Genomic DNA, 14917 nt, shown 5'->3' on the forward strand with positions numbered 1-14917 from the left:
AAACCTGAGACACACGTCCTGTTCCGAAAACTGTGTTAAACTTTAATTCTTGCAAATTTTAGTCAAATTATGATAGTTTTGACATTAGTGACAGACATCGAGTGGTTTTTGAGGTTAATTTAGCTAAACAATCACGTGACAACTGTTAAAATAACTGTCGTAAGTCTCAGAAACACGTTTTATATCAAATACTGCAAGAAAACTTTTCTAAATTCTAAATTTTTGAGCACAGTTTGACAGTTTTCACATTCGTGACAGATCACGTGATTTTTAGGGAATAATTTAGCGAGGGGGTCACGTGACCTACTTGAAGTAAGTTACTGTTCTAAGCACATTTTTGGAATCCTTATTAATTTTCCTATCCAATAACCTGAAAAAAAAAACTACAAAATGATAGATGTGAATTTGGTAACTTGCAGTATATAAAATGTTTTAAAACCCACATAATAACAATTTTATTAAAAACAAAAAACAGTAGAACTGTAGAAAAAAGACAAAAACGGTAGATATACCGTTTTAATGGTAAACCTGGAAACATTGAAAGAATCAGCATATTGGTTTGCATAAATTTGGAAATAAGTTTGTCGTCACGTGACTGGCTTTATCATATACAAAGTAATGTTACCTGACTTTTTTGTCAATTTTAGGTCTAATTCTGTGATTTGAACTAACGTCAAAAAACCGCAGAAAACAAGTAATCTTAATATGTGTTTACAAAACAATATTATAAATTGATATTTAGAGAACGTCCAATTTTTTTTTATTTTTACGTTTTTTTTGTTACTTTAATATTGAGCCTAGACCGAAACTAATTACACTTTTAAAGCTTTTTAAGTGACATTATCGGTATTTTTGACGTTTTGTCTTTGCGAAATCATTTCAAATTTGTCAGTTTTCGAGATATTTCCACATTTACGAATTTTATTTTTTGTACTAAAACCTGTTCCAATTGTCCTTGTTATCCTGTTTACAAGTTATTTCTTGCTTTTCGCATTTCAGATCTGATTACAAGCCCGGAAACCCATTAAAATTCAGTTTGTGTTCAAGAAAGCAGTTTTTAAATCTTGTATTAGAACAGTTATAAAAAGCTTGAAACTCCTGGTTAAAAACTTGTATTAATGTCAGTATGATTTATTTTTGCTTGCTATTAATTTTAAGACTCATGGTAAATCCTTTTATATGATCGGTTTGTTTGACGCCAATTTAATTAAATAAATGAAACTGATATTTACAGAGCATGCCAAGAAAACAGTTTTTAATCAAACCAAAATTACTGTTAATTAAAAAAAATGTACTGAAAGATTAGATTTTTGTCTGTAACTGACTGAGTTCACTGTTTGGAAAATTGAATTAGTATAATTTTTACTCACTATTTTACGTGTTACTTTTTACATTGTAGAAAGTTGGAAGAATGGAGTGGCTTAAAATTGTATCCAGTGAAAAACTTGAGAGGCCGCTCGTGTTTAATTAAAAATCCCATTTCCTCCCATCGGAACCGTGTATAGTACAATGTTGGCGTTTCCTTTTGTTTCCTAAAGAAGACGGCAATAGAAAAATTCCCGGTTAAATGTACGAAATTTAATTAAACTCGAACGAATTGTGTACGCTTCGTTTGTATCCGAGTGGTATTAAATTTATGCGTTCTGCAGCCCGTTTTGTTGAGTGCAATCGAAGCTTTTTTCGAGGCGAAAATAAGCTCTAACATAGTGCAGCTGATGCTTCTCTTTTGTTCATTATAGTCCAAGAAGTGCTCTTTTCAGTGTTTTCGCAATAAAAGATTGTTTCTAGCTACTTAGGACACAATAATAGTTGCTGAAGCAGACAAAAAAGCAATTAATACCACTTTATATTAGTAATTACTAAAAATGTATTTGTACATAAAGAATGATTCGGAACAAAATGTTTACATATCCGATTACGGTAAAACATTAACTTTCATTAAATATTAAAATTTGTTAAACCATTATTTAGTACACCTATTTACGTAATGCTTCACCTTTCATTATACTGAATATTTCAACTTCCAACTTGGTAAATTTATTTGTTGCATTTAATGAGAGGGTCAATTATGAGTAATGCTGTTATCTGAACGTACCAGTTTCAATTTACCATTAGTGTGCATTAACGTCATTAAAATTTTCTGACAACTATTTTACTAAAAATTTTGACTGTATAATTATCGTAAAATTGATGTCACTAAGGTGCCAATCACAACACTGTACGTAGTCTGTGATTGGTCAAGAAAAAGCAGCAAGCTGAAACATGCTTTAATTATAATTTAAATCAACTGCAACCCCACATTTTCTGTTTGACATCTAATTTTTGTTGAAATAATAAAAAGTTCCTATTTAAAAACATTAAAAAAATTCAAAAAATTACTTAAAATACCAAAATTTTCACCTTTGAAATCCTCATTAAATTTGCTATCAAATTATCTAAAAAAACAGTAAAATAGATGGTAAAGTTAAAAAGGAAAGCGTTGTCAAAATTTGAACTGCAAAAACGACTGTTTAAGGGACATTTTTGACATCATCAAATTTGCTATTACCTCAGAAGAAGAAGAAGTTTTCCTCAGAAGTTTTAAAGTTATGATAGAAAATTGATTTCCATAAAAGTTATAAAATAAAATAATTAAGTATATTCAAGATTTACAATTTTTATTTTTTTGTAGAACGTTTACTTGGAAATTGACATAATACATTCACAACACACAATACACCTTCACAATATCACCTTCGACGGATAAGTCATTATGGTTCAAACTGGTTTTGAACAAATCGCTTACTTAACAGGATTTACCATACGCTTTCTAAGTAGTAGCAGGCAAAAATGAACCACAATGAGATCCATTACATGCTCTTTAGGTTACTGTTAAAGACATGATGTTACATTTTTAGTTCTCTTCCTTAAAACCCTTATAAGCAGTAACAATGCAAAAATATGGCTGTGACGTCATAGTAATTTATTTTGACATATTCTATAACAATTTTCAAATTAACCGCCCCTTCTTGCTGATATAAATCTCAAAGTCGTAAAATCCACTTTATGGGATGGCGAAACTGCCCTCGTGAAAATGGCTGGTAAATTTCCATGTAAGCGACTCCTTTTCCCGATTCCATTCAGATTTCATCGGGGGCCCCCTTTTACAGTTTTATCTTTTCGCTGACCGTCCCGTTTAAAGTCTCTCCGTCTACACACACACAGTAGCAGAGAAAAAGGGCCGTGGCCTACGGATTAGGGCGATTTCGTTTTCGAGGAGGTGAAAAATCAGCGCGAATCGCCCTAGACCGGCCCTTTATCAATCACGGCCGATAGTTGTAATTTGCTCGACTTTTCTACGTCCTTGTGATTTATTTACGCCCTTTATGAAAAAGACATTATCATTAAATGACGTTATTCGGTAAATTAATGGTCTTTATGCTTTCATTATGTGGAGTTTTAGGTTTTGTAGCCATTTAGGATTTCCTTTTCCAGTTTTGCAGTAAAAACGATGGTTTTTCTCTTTCAGCAAGCAAACTAAATTGACAAACATAGAATTAACTCAGGTGATAGCTTAGCTAATATCGTAAAAGCAAAAATCCACAGATTTCTTTTAGGAGAGGAAGTAAATAATTACGTTGTGTAGATTAGGGCGAACAACAGCACTCCATTACCTTTAGTGTACTCCCTGGGGCCCTTCTTCAGTATAATCGGTTGGGAGTCTTCCCGTTTCCAGACGATCCTGGGCGTTGGGTGGCCGGTCGCCCTGCACCAGAGAGTTGCGTTGTCCCCTTCGGAGACTGACAAATCTCCGCTGGTGTCGTTGTTTATGATATCAGGCGGCACTGGAAACAAATTAAAAACAGTTAATAATTGCAGACAAAAAAAAAATAAATAAGATGTAATGTAAATTGATTCACCAAAATGATATTTCTACCATAAGACGAACTATACCGATCTCTTTAATGACGTATGTAATACAATTTACACAAAACGAGTTGAAACTAGAATGACAAGCAATATTTCTACGTTGAGAATTGGAAGGTGCCAGTCGAAAAATCTGGTCCAGGGCCGGATTTATGTTTATGGTGGCGATTTCCTGTCTTGCACAAAAAAAAAACGTGAACGAGAGTCCGAGATTAACGCCCCCCCCGGTTGATTTATGGTGTCCTTAAACGTCCCCGGACCAAACACCGGACATTTTTCATACGAAATAGACTTAGAAACCGAAGCCCTCCGTCCATTTTGATGACATTCGCACCTGCAAACTATATATTTACGGAAGTTGTTTGAAATTCCATTAACTTATGTAGTTATTGAGAGCGTTTGAAAGTTTTTACTGTGATTTATGGGAGCGAACTGCAGGAAGTATTAAATCCGAATTTAATATGACAAAGAACCAGTTAATCACCATTTTGTATGTCTGGTTGCATAAATGCCCTGCACCCTGATTGAACGTAATTGGCGCGTCAAGTAAAGTGTGGTGTTCATAATTGTTTAATTATTTCTTTTGTGCTGCTGAGTTGAATTTAATGTTTTTATGCCGAGAAAAAAAAGTAGCTTTTTAATGCATTAAAACTCAAAAGTGAAATAAATTACAAATAGATGAAAAACAGGCGTAAACACAACACTACATTCGACTACCTTCGTCATTGCTTGAAGTATTGTTATTGTTGTCGGCCATTTTATGGCAATTTTACTGTTTGTAGTTTGAAACGGTGCGTACCATTATAAGTCGCTTTTATTAGGAAAAAAACGGGTACGAGTATCAAAAAGTGTACCAAACGTGTTATGTTTCAGGAAGTTATTCAGTGCTGGTGTTGCTATTTTCCGCGAAAAAGATGAAATTTGGTCGCTTATCAAATTGTCCTGATACCTGATCCTGATACAAATTACACGTAACTTTTTCTAATAGTAATAATATAATAGAACATGCCATTTTGTGTTGTATAATTTTATCCAACATAAGATTAGAGAACTATTGCAAGTCAATGCTTTAGACAAAAATGGAGAAAACCAGGAGTAATAGACATGTGTCAGCTTAGGTTTGGTCACATGACCACTTTATCTGAAAGTCTAATAAAGACCTTGTGACCAACTATCAAATGGCCTCACACCAGCAAACTGGCACATGTTAGTATGACATTTAAAAAATGACATTTTTGGTAATAAAAATTTTTTTTGCCCCATAAGGGTAAAAATTCACAGCAAAGGACATGTTTTTTATATCAAAGGACCTTAAATTAGGTGAAATAAACTCTTGAAACCTTACAAAAATTGGAAAAATTCCTTATAAACTTGCCTCTTCTTTCAAATAATACTTGTACAATTTTTCATAAGCTTACATAAGACACTGAAATGTATATTCAGCATTCTGAAACTTTGGAAAAGAGTAATCTAGATAAATATTCAGAGATTTTCACTGTATGATTCCCATTTTGGGGTGAAAATTGTATATTTATCAGGCCACTAGGGCCCCGAAAATGGGCCATTAATAATACAGAAGTCAATTTAAAGTGCATTATAGACAGGATCATCGTAAAGTTTTATAAATGACTCTTTCTCTTTTGATCCGATGGGAGTTAAAGTTGGTGGATGCGGGCAATATTTGAAATTTCTTATTTTACTATTTTCTTTTATAAAAGCTCCAGAAACGATTACTTGTGGTTAATTGTGTCAAATCAAACTTTTCGGCATTTCGCTGGGTGCGGATTTTTTCGGCTCCAACAAGTGATGTAATTAAGCAACAAGAGGTAATCGAGTTATTTTTTCCCGCAAACAGAATCAGCCGCTAGTTAAGCGATAATTCCGGAAAGTTCTTCGGCGTAACCGAATTTTCGTTGCGGAAACTTTCAAGACAAATAATCCGATTCGTTGGGCGTCAAACCGAGTTTCCTATTATGTCAGGCACTCCTGGACTTTCAGTCTTCTTCCTGAGGAACTGGTTTAAATTAATTTCGTCGCGTTTAGTCCTATTCAAATTTAGTTCCGGCTCGTATGAAAAGGGCGACGGGCACATTAGAATGGTTTAGGAACGCTCGGGCTTTCACTCCTCGACGCGTTTATAACGAAAATAACCGATAACCCGAAATTTACTAGTTAAACTTCGGGCTGCATTAATTACCCCTCTCTCGGTATTTATCTTAGCATTTTGGAATTGTTCGAACGCAGCTTAGGGGCGTAATTAAGCTGGTTTCACACTGATTTGAGCGCTTATACTACACCGAACTGATTCCGACAAGATACTAAACTGGATAAACATGATGGATGTTTTGCTTGACTCGGTATTTTGTATCCGTTTATGTATTAAAAGTGGAAGAATTTGTTTTGGTTTGACATGTAGCTCAGTAGATAGTTTGTGATTGCTTTTTCCCTGACTGTCCTTTTAAACTGTGTTTCTGGACCAAAATAAATCAAAATCTCTAAAACAGCTTTTTATTCAGTCTTTATTTTGACAAAATTGGTCGAAAATACCTTAATGAAATTAATGACAGCTATGGCAGGAAAATGATATCTTTCAACCAAATTTCAATTAGATAGGTATCTACCTACTCGTAAATTTACTGGTAAAATTGGTACATTTTTCTGTCGCACTTGAAAAAACGAAAAAGCTTCCAAAAGCTTTTAGAACAGTCTAAAAGCTTCCGTATGCTTCTAGAGCAGTTTAACAGCTTCTAAACGTTTCTAGAACCGTCTACAAGGTCTCAAATGCCTTAAAAGCAGTCCAGAACCTTTAATGCTTTCAATGCTCTTTAAACTGTTCAAAAACTTACCAAATGCTCCTAAAGTAGTCTAAAAATGTTTTAAAACCCTGCAGAAACTCCAAAATGCTTCTCAAGCAGTAGAAAGCCTTCCAAAACAGTCTAGAAGCTTCCAAAAGTTTTATAACACTCTAAATAATCTTCAACTAGCCTAGAAGCTCTCAAAAAATTTCTAGGCAGTCTAAACACTTCCGTATGCTTCTAAAGCAGTTTAAAAGCTTACATAAGTTTCTAGAACCCTCCATAAGCTTTCAAATGCTTTTTAAACTATCCAGCAACCTTCCAAATGCTCCTAGAGTAGTCTGAAAGATTTCAAAGTAGTACAGAAACTCCAAAATGCTTATAAAGCTGTGGAAAGCCTTCCAAAAGCTTTTAGAACAGTCTAGAAGTTCTAAAAACATTTCAAGACAGAACACATTCACATTCCGAAAGTTTTCGTATGCTTTTAGAGCATGAAAAGATTCCAAAAGTATCTAGAACCTTCTAGAAGGCTTCAAATGTCTTAAAAGCAGTCCAGAACTTTCAATGCTCTTAAAGTAGTCTAAAAGATTTCAAGTGCCCTTCAACTAGTCTAGAATCTCCCAAAAGATATCAAAACAGTCTAGAAGCTTCTAAAAAAATTCTAGAACTGTCTACGAATTTCCTCCAAATACTCCTCAAGTAATTTAAAAAGGTTTTAAAACACTACGGCAACTGCAAAATGCTTCCCAACCAGACGAAAGTCTTCCAAAACGGCGTAAAAGATTCCAAATGCTCTTCAACTAGTCTAGAAGCTCTCAAAAGATATCAAAACAGTCTAAGGGCTTCCAAAAAATTGTAAAATCTTTTAAGAGTATCCAAATGGCTCTAAAACATTCCACAACCTTCAATATGGTCTTTAAACTTTCCAAAAACCTTCCAAATACTCCTCAAGTAGTTTAAAAAGGTTTTAAAACACTACGAGAACTCCAAAATGCTTCCCAAGCAAACAAAAGCCTTCCAAATCAGTCTAAAAGTTTCTAAAAGCTTTTAGAACAGTCTGAAAGATTCCAAATACTCTTCAACTAGTCTAGAAGCTCCCAAAGAATATCAAAACCGTCTAAAAGCTTCCAAAAAATTGTAAAATTTTCTAAGAGTATCCAAATGGCTCTAAAACATTCCAGAACCTTCAATATGATCTTTAAACTGTTCAAAAACCTTCCAAATACTCCTCAAGTAGTTTGGAAAGGTTTTAAAACACTACGGGAATTCCAAAATGCTTCCCAAGCAGACGAAAGCCTTCCAAAACGGTCTAAAAGTGTCTAAAAGCTTTTAGAACAGTATAAAAAATTCAACTAGTCTAGAAGCTTCGAAGAGATATCAAAATAGTCTAGAAGCTTCCAAAAAATTCTAGAACCGTCTAAGAATTTCCAAATACCTCTAAAGCAGCTCAGAACCTTAATGCGCTTGAAACTGTCCAAAAACCTTCCAAACGCTACTCAAGTAGTTTAAAGAGGTTTTAAAACACTACGGGAACTCCAAACAGATTAAAATCCTCCGTATGCTTCTAAAGCAGTTTAAAAGCTTCCAAAAATGTATAGAACTTGAACTCAAAAAAATTAAAAAAATTTGCATCTCTGAAAGAGTTTTGTGCTTTTTCACCCATCACTAAAAATAAGCAGCTCAGGTTGGTGCTATTTTTTTTTTTGGCCAATCACAAAACTGCGAATCCAGCACACGTGGACTTGCCGTAAGTTCGAAACACTTTTCTAGGATAATAACAAAAAAGAAAACGAAACAGATAAATGCTGGGTTATTGGAGCGTGTTGCGGTTGAAACCACTACCTAAAGAATGCAGTTTGGCTTTCAGGTTGCGGTCATTCTCGTCTCTATTATTTCAGCGAGCCATTTTGCTCGAATGCGGAACTTTAACCGGAAATATCAACAAAAGGAGCTAAGTCCATTAATAGGTCCAAAAAATACCCGGAAGGGCTAAACAGCGAAACCCGTTCAACGTCAGTTTAGTACGTGATTATGTCGAGGATCGTCGTTTTAATTCGTTCCTGGCACTCTAATAAATTGTACGTTTTTGAGGTGGGAAGAAATGGGTCAGGAGACGGTGTTAAGGGGCCTGGAAATGTCGAATAGAAGAGGCTGCTAGTTTCGAGGGGAAAAACTGTTAAAAATCCGCAATCTTGAAGTGTACTAGAGCCGGTAAACCATCGCCCAAATCAAATAGATACAAAGGTTGAGTGCTGAGAGTGTAATTAGGGGTTATCTTTCCACTCTGCCTGTCCCGTGTTTGTACTTTGACACTCACACCCCGATAAAGTTAATTCCTGAGGGATTTCCGAGATCAAGTTAGGCTCGTAAATGTTTGGTGGCACGAGTTCAACATATTACCTTACGTGTATTTAAATTAAACTTTAAGTTGTATTATAAAAGTATTTTTCTACAATTTTGTGACGTTTGAGTACAACATGTTAAACTATCTTCAGTGCCCTATTGTAGCAGAAACCTTCCAAGTATAAAATCTTCAGATTCCTCTTTTTTCAGATAGATAATAGAATATGGATCATCCTGTAGATTTTTGCCATCTTTAGCCTATGTGGCTTGTTAAATATCAGAGAAACGGTCCAAAATATCCTAAAAAATAAAAAATGATACCCAAGGAACCTTAAAATAAATTTTGATAGGTATTAGGGTTTTTTTAACTACTTTTTGAGATACAGTATCTCGGTAAAATGAAGAGTTTTGGCTCAATTTGTAGTATTTTTTTATCCCTTTTCTGATGGCGATTTACTGAAATTGATTGTAGTTTGGAAAAGTGCAAATTTGGCAAATTTTTGTTTTGCTCCATAAGTGTTCCAATGCATAGCAAAGGGTATATTTATACCAAAAGACCTTAAATGAGCCTGTCCCACAATTTTTTTTTACTTCATAACTACAAAGACGAATTGAAAATATTATACCCGTATTTTTTTGTTTTCAAAAATATTAAGTCTAAATAGAAAAAAAATGATGATAAATTTTAAATGCCCGCCGCCGGTGATGTACTACACTATCAACCAATCAGCGACAAGAAGTGAAACAGTTGGCGTGCAACAGCCAATAAAATCGCCCAGAGTTACGTACGTCACATGCGCGCCAAAACAGATCTTTTAAATTTAATGGACAAATTCAAACTAATGTAGGAACATTTACGACCATAATTTTTTCTTCAAAAATATGAAAAATTAGTTTTTTGATCCTATTCTTTCGATTCCAGTCATTAAAAGAAAAATTTATGATATGTGGGATAGGCCCATTAGGTGAAATAACCACCTTTCGAAAATTGAAAAAATGCATTTTTTTGTCAAAAATTTGATTTTTTTTTTACTTTACAAAGTTCCAATCTGGGATATAACCGTCAAGGTGATGGCTATCTTGATTAAAAAAAATCAAGGCTGTAGCTTTAAAACTGTCAATTTGGCGCCATTTTGAAAGTTTCAATGGTGCCACTACTGAAACTACTAACTACTGAAATAACCATCATCCGAATCGGTCCCTGTGGATTATGTAATTAATCCCTTAAAATACTCAAACAAGATGTTTTAACTAGATTATCAAAAGCTGAGAATGTTCACCATTAACGTCCATGTAGTGGGACATATTTGATTCAAAGTGATTTCTAACATTTTGTAAAATCTTGGGTGTAATTTAATCACATTTCTGTACGATCTTTTGACACAGGTCTTCTAATGAGGTAGGTTAGGTTAGGTTAAGTGTAGCATCCATTTTTGATTTCAGTTGTCCCCAGATAAAAAAATCGAACGGTGACAAATCAGGGGAACTCCACCTATTCAATAGGTCCGTTCTTCCAATCAATTGACAAGGATTGGCAACCCTGTAAAGTAGGCTTGATTCTCGGGAGTAATATCCCTAGTGCATTTAATTTTTCGGGAAAAATTCGGAAAAACGAGTTTTTACTGTAGTTTTACTTTACTTATTTTTACTTTTATTTGTTTTAACAAATTACTTAGAAACGAGTATTCCAATTTTTCCACAGGAAAAATTAAATGCACGAGGGATATTTGGTAAGATTATTTCCTGAGTTAAATAAACATTTTATTTTAATTAAAACAATAAGAACAATAATTAATAAGAACAATAACTTTGAAGCTAGAAAGGGTAACACTATTCTTTATGTTGCTGTGAGGAGTGTGAAATTTTTTCGTTTTCCGGAAAAACTGCTGACAGCTAAGTTGACAGTTGTTAAGTGATTTTTCCACTTAAAATTTACATTTGTTATACTAATTCTTGATAGCGATTGGTCAAAATTGATAGGAAGGATATAATCTAAAAAAAATTTGATTGACTAAAATCAAATGGACACAGCGTTATTACAATTTGTAAGGACATTTTTGTTTGTAACTCATGTCTTTGATATAAATTGGATGGTCAGTTTAATTACAGAGCCGTATCAAATTTTGCTCACCGAAACTACCAGAGAACTAGTTATTAATCAATATTATGGGCGCAGTAAATTTGAAACGAAATAGGGAAGGCAAACGGAACCACCGGCGTCAAATTGAAGGATCAAAGGAATTTATAGCCATTGAATTTCCAGTGTGCTTTAAACTCGAAGCAAATTGCTCATTAACTGGGCTTATTTAGATAATGTGTGGATTAAGCTTGGCCCTGCGGACCGCAAATGCAGCCCCAAGACCAATGCCGTTGGGGGATAATTAGGTCCCGGTTATCTCTGTTGTCGTTCTCTTTGCATAGTCGGATAATGTTAAATCCGGTGGGAAAAGCGGCGGCCTCGGACATTTATTAACGTTGGAAAACACTTTACATCACTTGATGAGTGTCGTTTGTCTCTTCCCGGTTACGTGGCAGGTGTTTAGGCCAGCGAAACCGCTTACTCGCTCTTTGCCAAATTTCCATTAGAACGGTGGAAAAACGAAATTGTTTCTCCGGCCTGGAAAGACATACGAATTCTGGGAAATTATTGTTTATCCTTCGTCACCTTTGAATGATTCCCTGCATCAATCACGAACCGGAAATAAATAAGAGAAAACCGCGTCGTCGTGACGTAAGTCACTGTAACGAGACGCCAGAGGAAATATCCAGACGTATTTCCTGATATTGAGTGATTTAGTTGTAAGCGAGATCTACTATCCTATTTCAAGTGAAATTCTCATTTGGCGGTGAACATTATGGAACTTTATGTTAGTCACCAAGTAGCAAATAGACAACTGAACAGAAAAACGTTAATCATGTAGAATTACAAAAGCTAGAATCAACTTTTGAACAATATTTTTGTATCTAATACATTTAGAGTGATTTTGCCTGAATTTATCCTATTAATTAAGGCCAAACTTCCCAAAACAACGTCGGGTTCACTTTCCAAGTCGTTCGAGATTTACACCCTTAAAGATCCCTTTGGAATTAATAAATAACTGGTGAGGTCGTGTTTCGTAAAGCTGGATTTAAACCCCTCACCATTTAGGCTAAATTTTAAGCCTGTAAAGAATTGATGGTAATTATTTATCACGTACACTTTATCGACAAAAGGGCAATTAGCCCTAAACTTACTGCAATATATGAAAAGTCTCTGGCGAAACCCGGAAAAAGCGATGCAACATGTTTAGAAGCGCTACTCAATCAAACAAAGTTTATTCTGGTCTAAACTTTACCAGCGATTTACATAAAAGCGGATTTAATTGAAACGAACTCATTGTTCGTGTATGTGTGTGTTTGCTAGCCTCAAAAAAACAAAGAACTGAATAACTCAGGATTTTAATTTTTCCTTGTAAATTTTAGTGCTGTGTTCTCTGGCGTTGTTTTTACCACAATAATCCCAGATGATTTGAATTAGAGTAAGTAGTAAGTTGAGCACAGTATAATTTTTGTTTGAAACTTATTTAAAATGAGGTTTTATTTATTAATATACCAGATTGTCAAAGCGTTTTACGACTAACACTGTGAAAAAATATAAATTTGGCAACTTAGCCTAGCCTTCATACCAGATTAATGACCAATCAGCGCGTCTTTCGACCTGACAACAATGTCAGCACGAAAACGTTGATATCAAGTTAGCATAGAGAAAACTTACCGTTCCGGAGATAATGACACAAAATGGTGGTCAAATACCTAGTTGAATGAATGACACAACTTTCAAAATGGCGCCAATCACCGCCCTCTGTACAAGAAAGCCTAGAATGTCACTTTTAATGGCGGCGTTATCGGATTTTTTTTTGTACACAAACCTATGGAGATGCAGTAGAAAATATGTTTTTTTTATTTTTTCGTGTAGTTGATTAGAAGTTGTGAGTGAAAAATCAAAGAACGCTTCATTCCTGATCCAGATATGTATAGATATGGCTTTTTATATCCAATAAAGTCCAGCCAAAGCAAGTTTGGTATGAACCCTTTGTCTTGGAAAGTACAACAAACTAATGTAAAAACTGCTCAATCAAAGAAAATTTGGAAATCCTTGAATCTAAGTAAGCAAAACTGGTAAATGGGTTTTATATTATTACCAAGACCTTTCTTTTAAAATGTAAATGTGCCAATGGAACTTCTAAAAGCTGTCCTGTTTCTTCAGAGTAAACCTTTGTTGCTCTCAAAATGCAGGCGGCCTCAAAATGTAACTCACATAAGTCACATACCAATGTATGTAAGAGGCAATAAGTTTACTGAATGAGAAAGCATATTGTACTTACCACTGAGTATTGTGTTGGAGTAAAATCATTCCACTTCAAAGCTTTCAACCACTGTTGGGTTCGAGCAGGGTCTTTTGGAAAGTAAAAGACTGACACTTTTGGCCTTTCACCAAATTGCTTTTAGAAATTTGGCAAACAACCAGTGGACGGCATATTGTAGAGGCAATAGAATTTAAGTTAACAAACCAACCACAAATTATAGAACAATGAAGGAACAATAACAATAGTGATAACACAATAAAATGAACACAAACTACACTTTCACTAGAACAATAAACATATAAACAACAATATATAATAGCAAACAAAAATTACTTTGGCAAGTAATCCCAAGTCTTGACTTTAAACCTTAAAAATTAATTTAATCATCGAAAAACTCAATTCCCACAATACAAACAAATGCAAACTGTCAAACGAGTATTTCGGCCATATTGGAATTTTTGGCATGCACCTTCTTGGCTTTCTTGTACAGAGGGCGGTGCGCCAATTGATTTTTTTATTCAAGTTAGATGTGACGTTTTATTATCTTATATTGACACAAAATGGCGATTAAACTTTCAAAATGGCAACAAATTGACAGTTTCAAGAATACAGCCTTGATTTTCAGCCGTTACGGAGATATTGACATAACTGAGATGTTGTCAACTTTCAAAATGGTGTCAAAATGACAGTCTTCATTTTTTTACTAAGGTTAGCCATGAGCTTGACGATTATTTCGGTATTTTTTTTTAATAGCTCTTGCTATCTGATATTGCAACAAAATGGCGGTACTACTGAAACTTTCGCTTGACTTGACAACGGATAATTTTTTGATAAACCACCCTGTATGGCATTTTTTCAAGAAGGACATAATAATATACAGAGTGTCTCAATTAAAATCACCGAGAGTTTTAAACTTGAAGAGAAGTTTATTAAGCAATTTCTTGAAGAAATTAAAGCCAAACTTCGTACACTTTTTGTATAGTATTTTTTGGGTTACCTTGTAGCCTTTAGTTAGCATTAGAAAAAAGTGTAAGAATATACAGAGTGTCTTAAAAATAACGATAAGATTTCTAATCTTGTAGGCCATAAAGTCTATACTTTCAAGTTTTGTCTTTTTTGACACCAAGTTTGACTCTAAAAATCTTACAATTCGTACACTTTTTGTATGTCACTTATTAAGTCACCCTGTAGCCTCTAGTTATTACTACAAAAAGTAGTTTTAATATACAGGTTGTCTCATTTTAAATAACGAAGATACCTAATCTTGTAGGGTAGACTTTTAAGCATACAATTTTTTGAGGAGAATACAGCTAGTTTTGAACAGTTTGAACGAGTTTTTCTGTAGCCCTCAGCACTACAAAAAAATCGCAATTATATACAGGATGTTTCATTTAAAATAATTAAGACGACTTCCAACCTTATAGGCCATGGAGTTTTAACCGGAAATGTCTCAAAAACTGTACACTTTTTTCTAGCATGTTTGGGTTATTAAAAAGCGTGATAATATACAAGGTGTCTCTTTTAAAA

The 14917-nt window shown here is 34.4% G+C and overlaps 1 protein-coding gene and 1 long non-coding RNA gene across 2 annotated transcripts in view; one reads left to right on the forward strand and one right to left on the reverse strand.

Moving 5' to 3' along the window:
• Nucleotides 1-14917, reverse strand: part of LOC145725764 (lachesin-like) — a 145012-nt gene that overhangs the window by 17071 nt on the left and 113024 nt on the right. The window contains exon 5 of the mRNA XM_081974603.1: nt 3654-3824. Within this exon, the coding sequence (XP_081830729.1) occupies nt 3654-3824 (171 nt within the window). The remainder of the gene's footprint in view (nt 1-3653; nt 3825-14917) is intronic.
• On the forward strand, nt 4652-4917 carry LOC145727280 (uncharacterized). The gene is made up of 2 exons (XR_014177851.1): nt 4652-4738; nt 4780-4917. It is a non-coding gene; the product is annotated as an uncharacterized LOC145727280 (long non-coding RNA).

This window comes from Ips typographus, linkage group LG3, assembly GCF_016097725.1.
Source record: "Ips typographus isolate SLU linkage group LG3, UJ_Ityp_2.0, whole genome shotgun sequence".
In the NCBI taxonomy this organism is placed as follows: domain Eukaryota; kingdom Metazoa; phylum Arthropoda; class Insecta; order Coleoptera; family Curculionidae; genus Ips; species Ips typographus.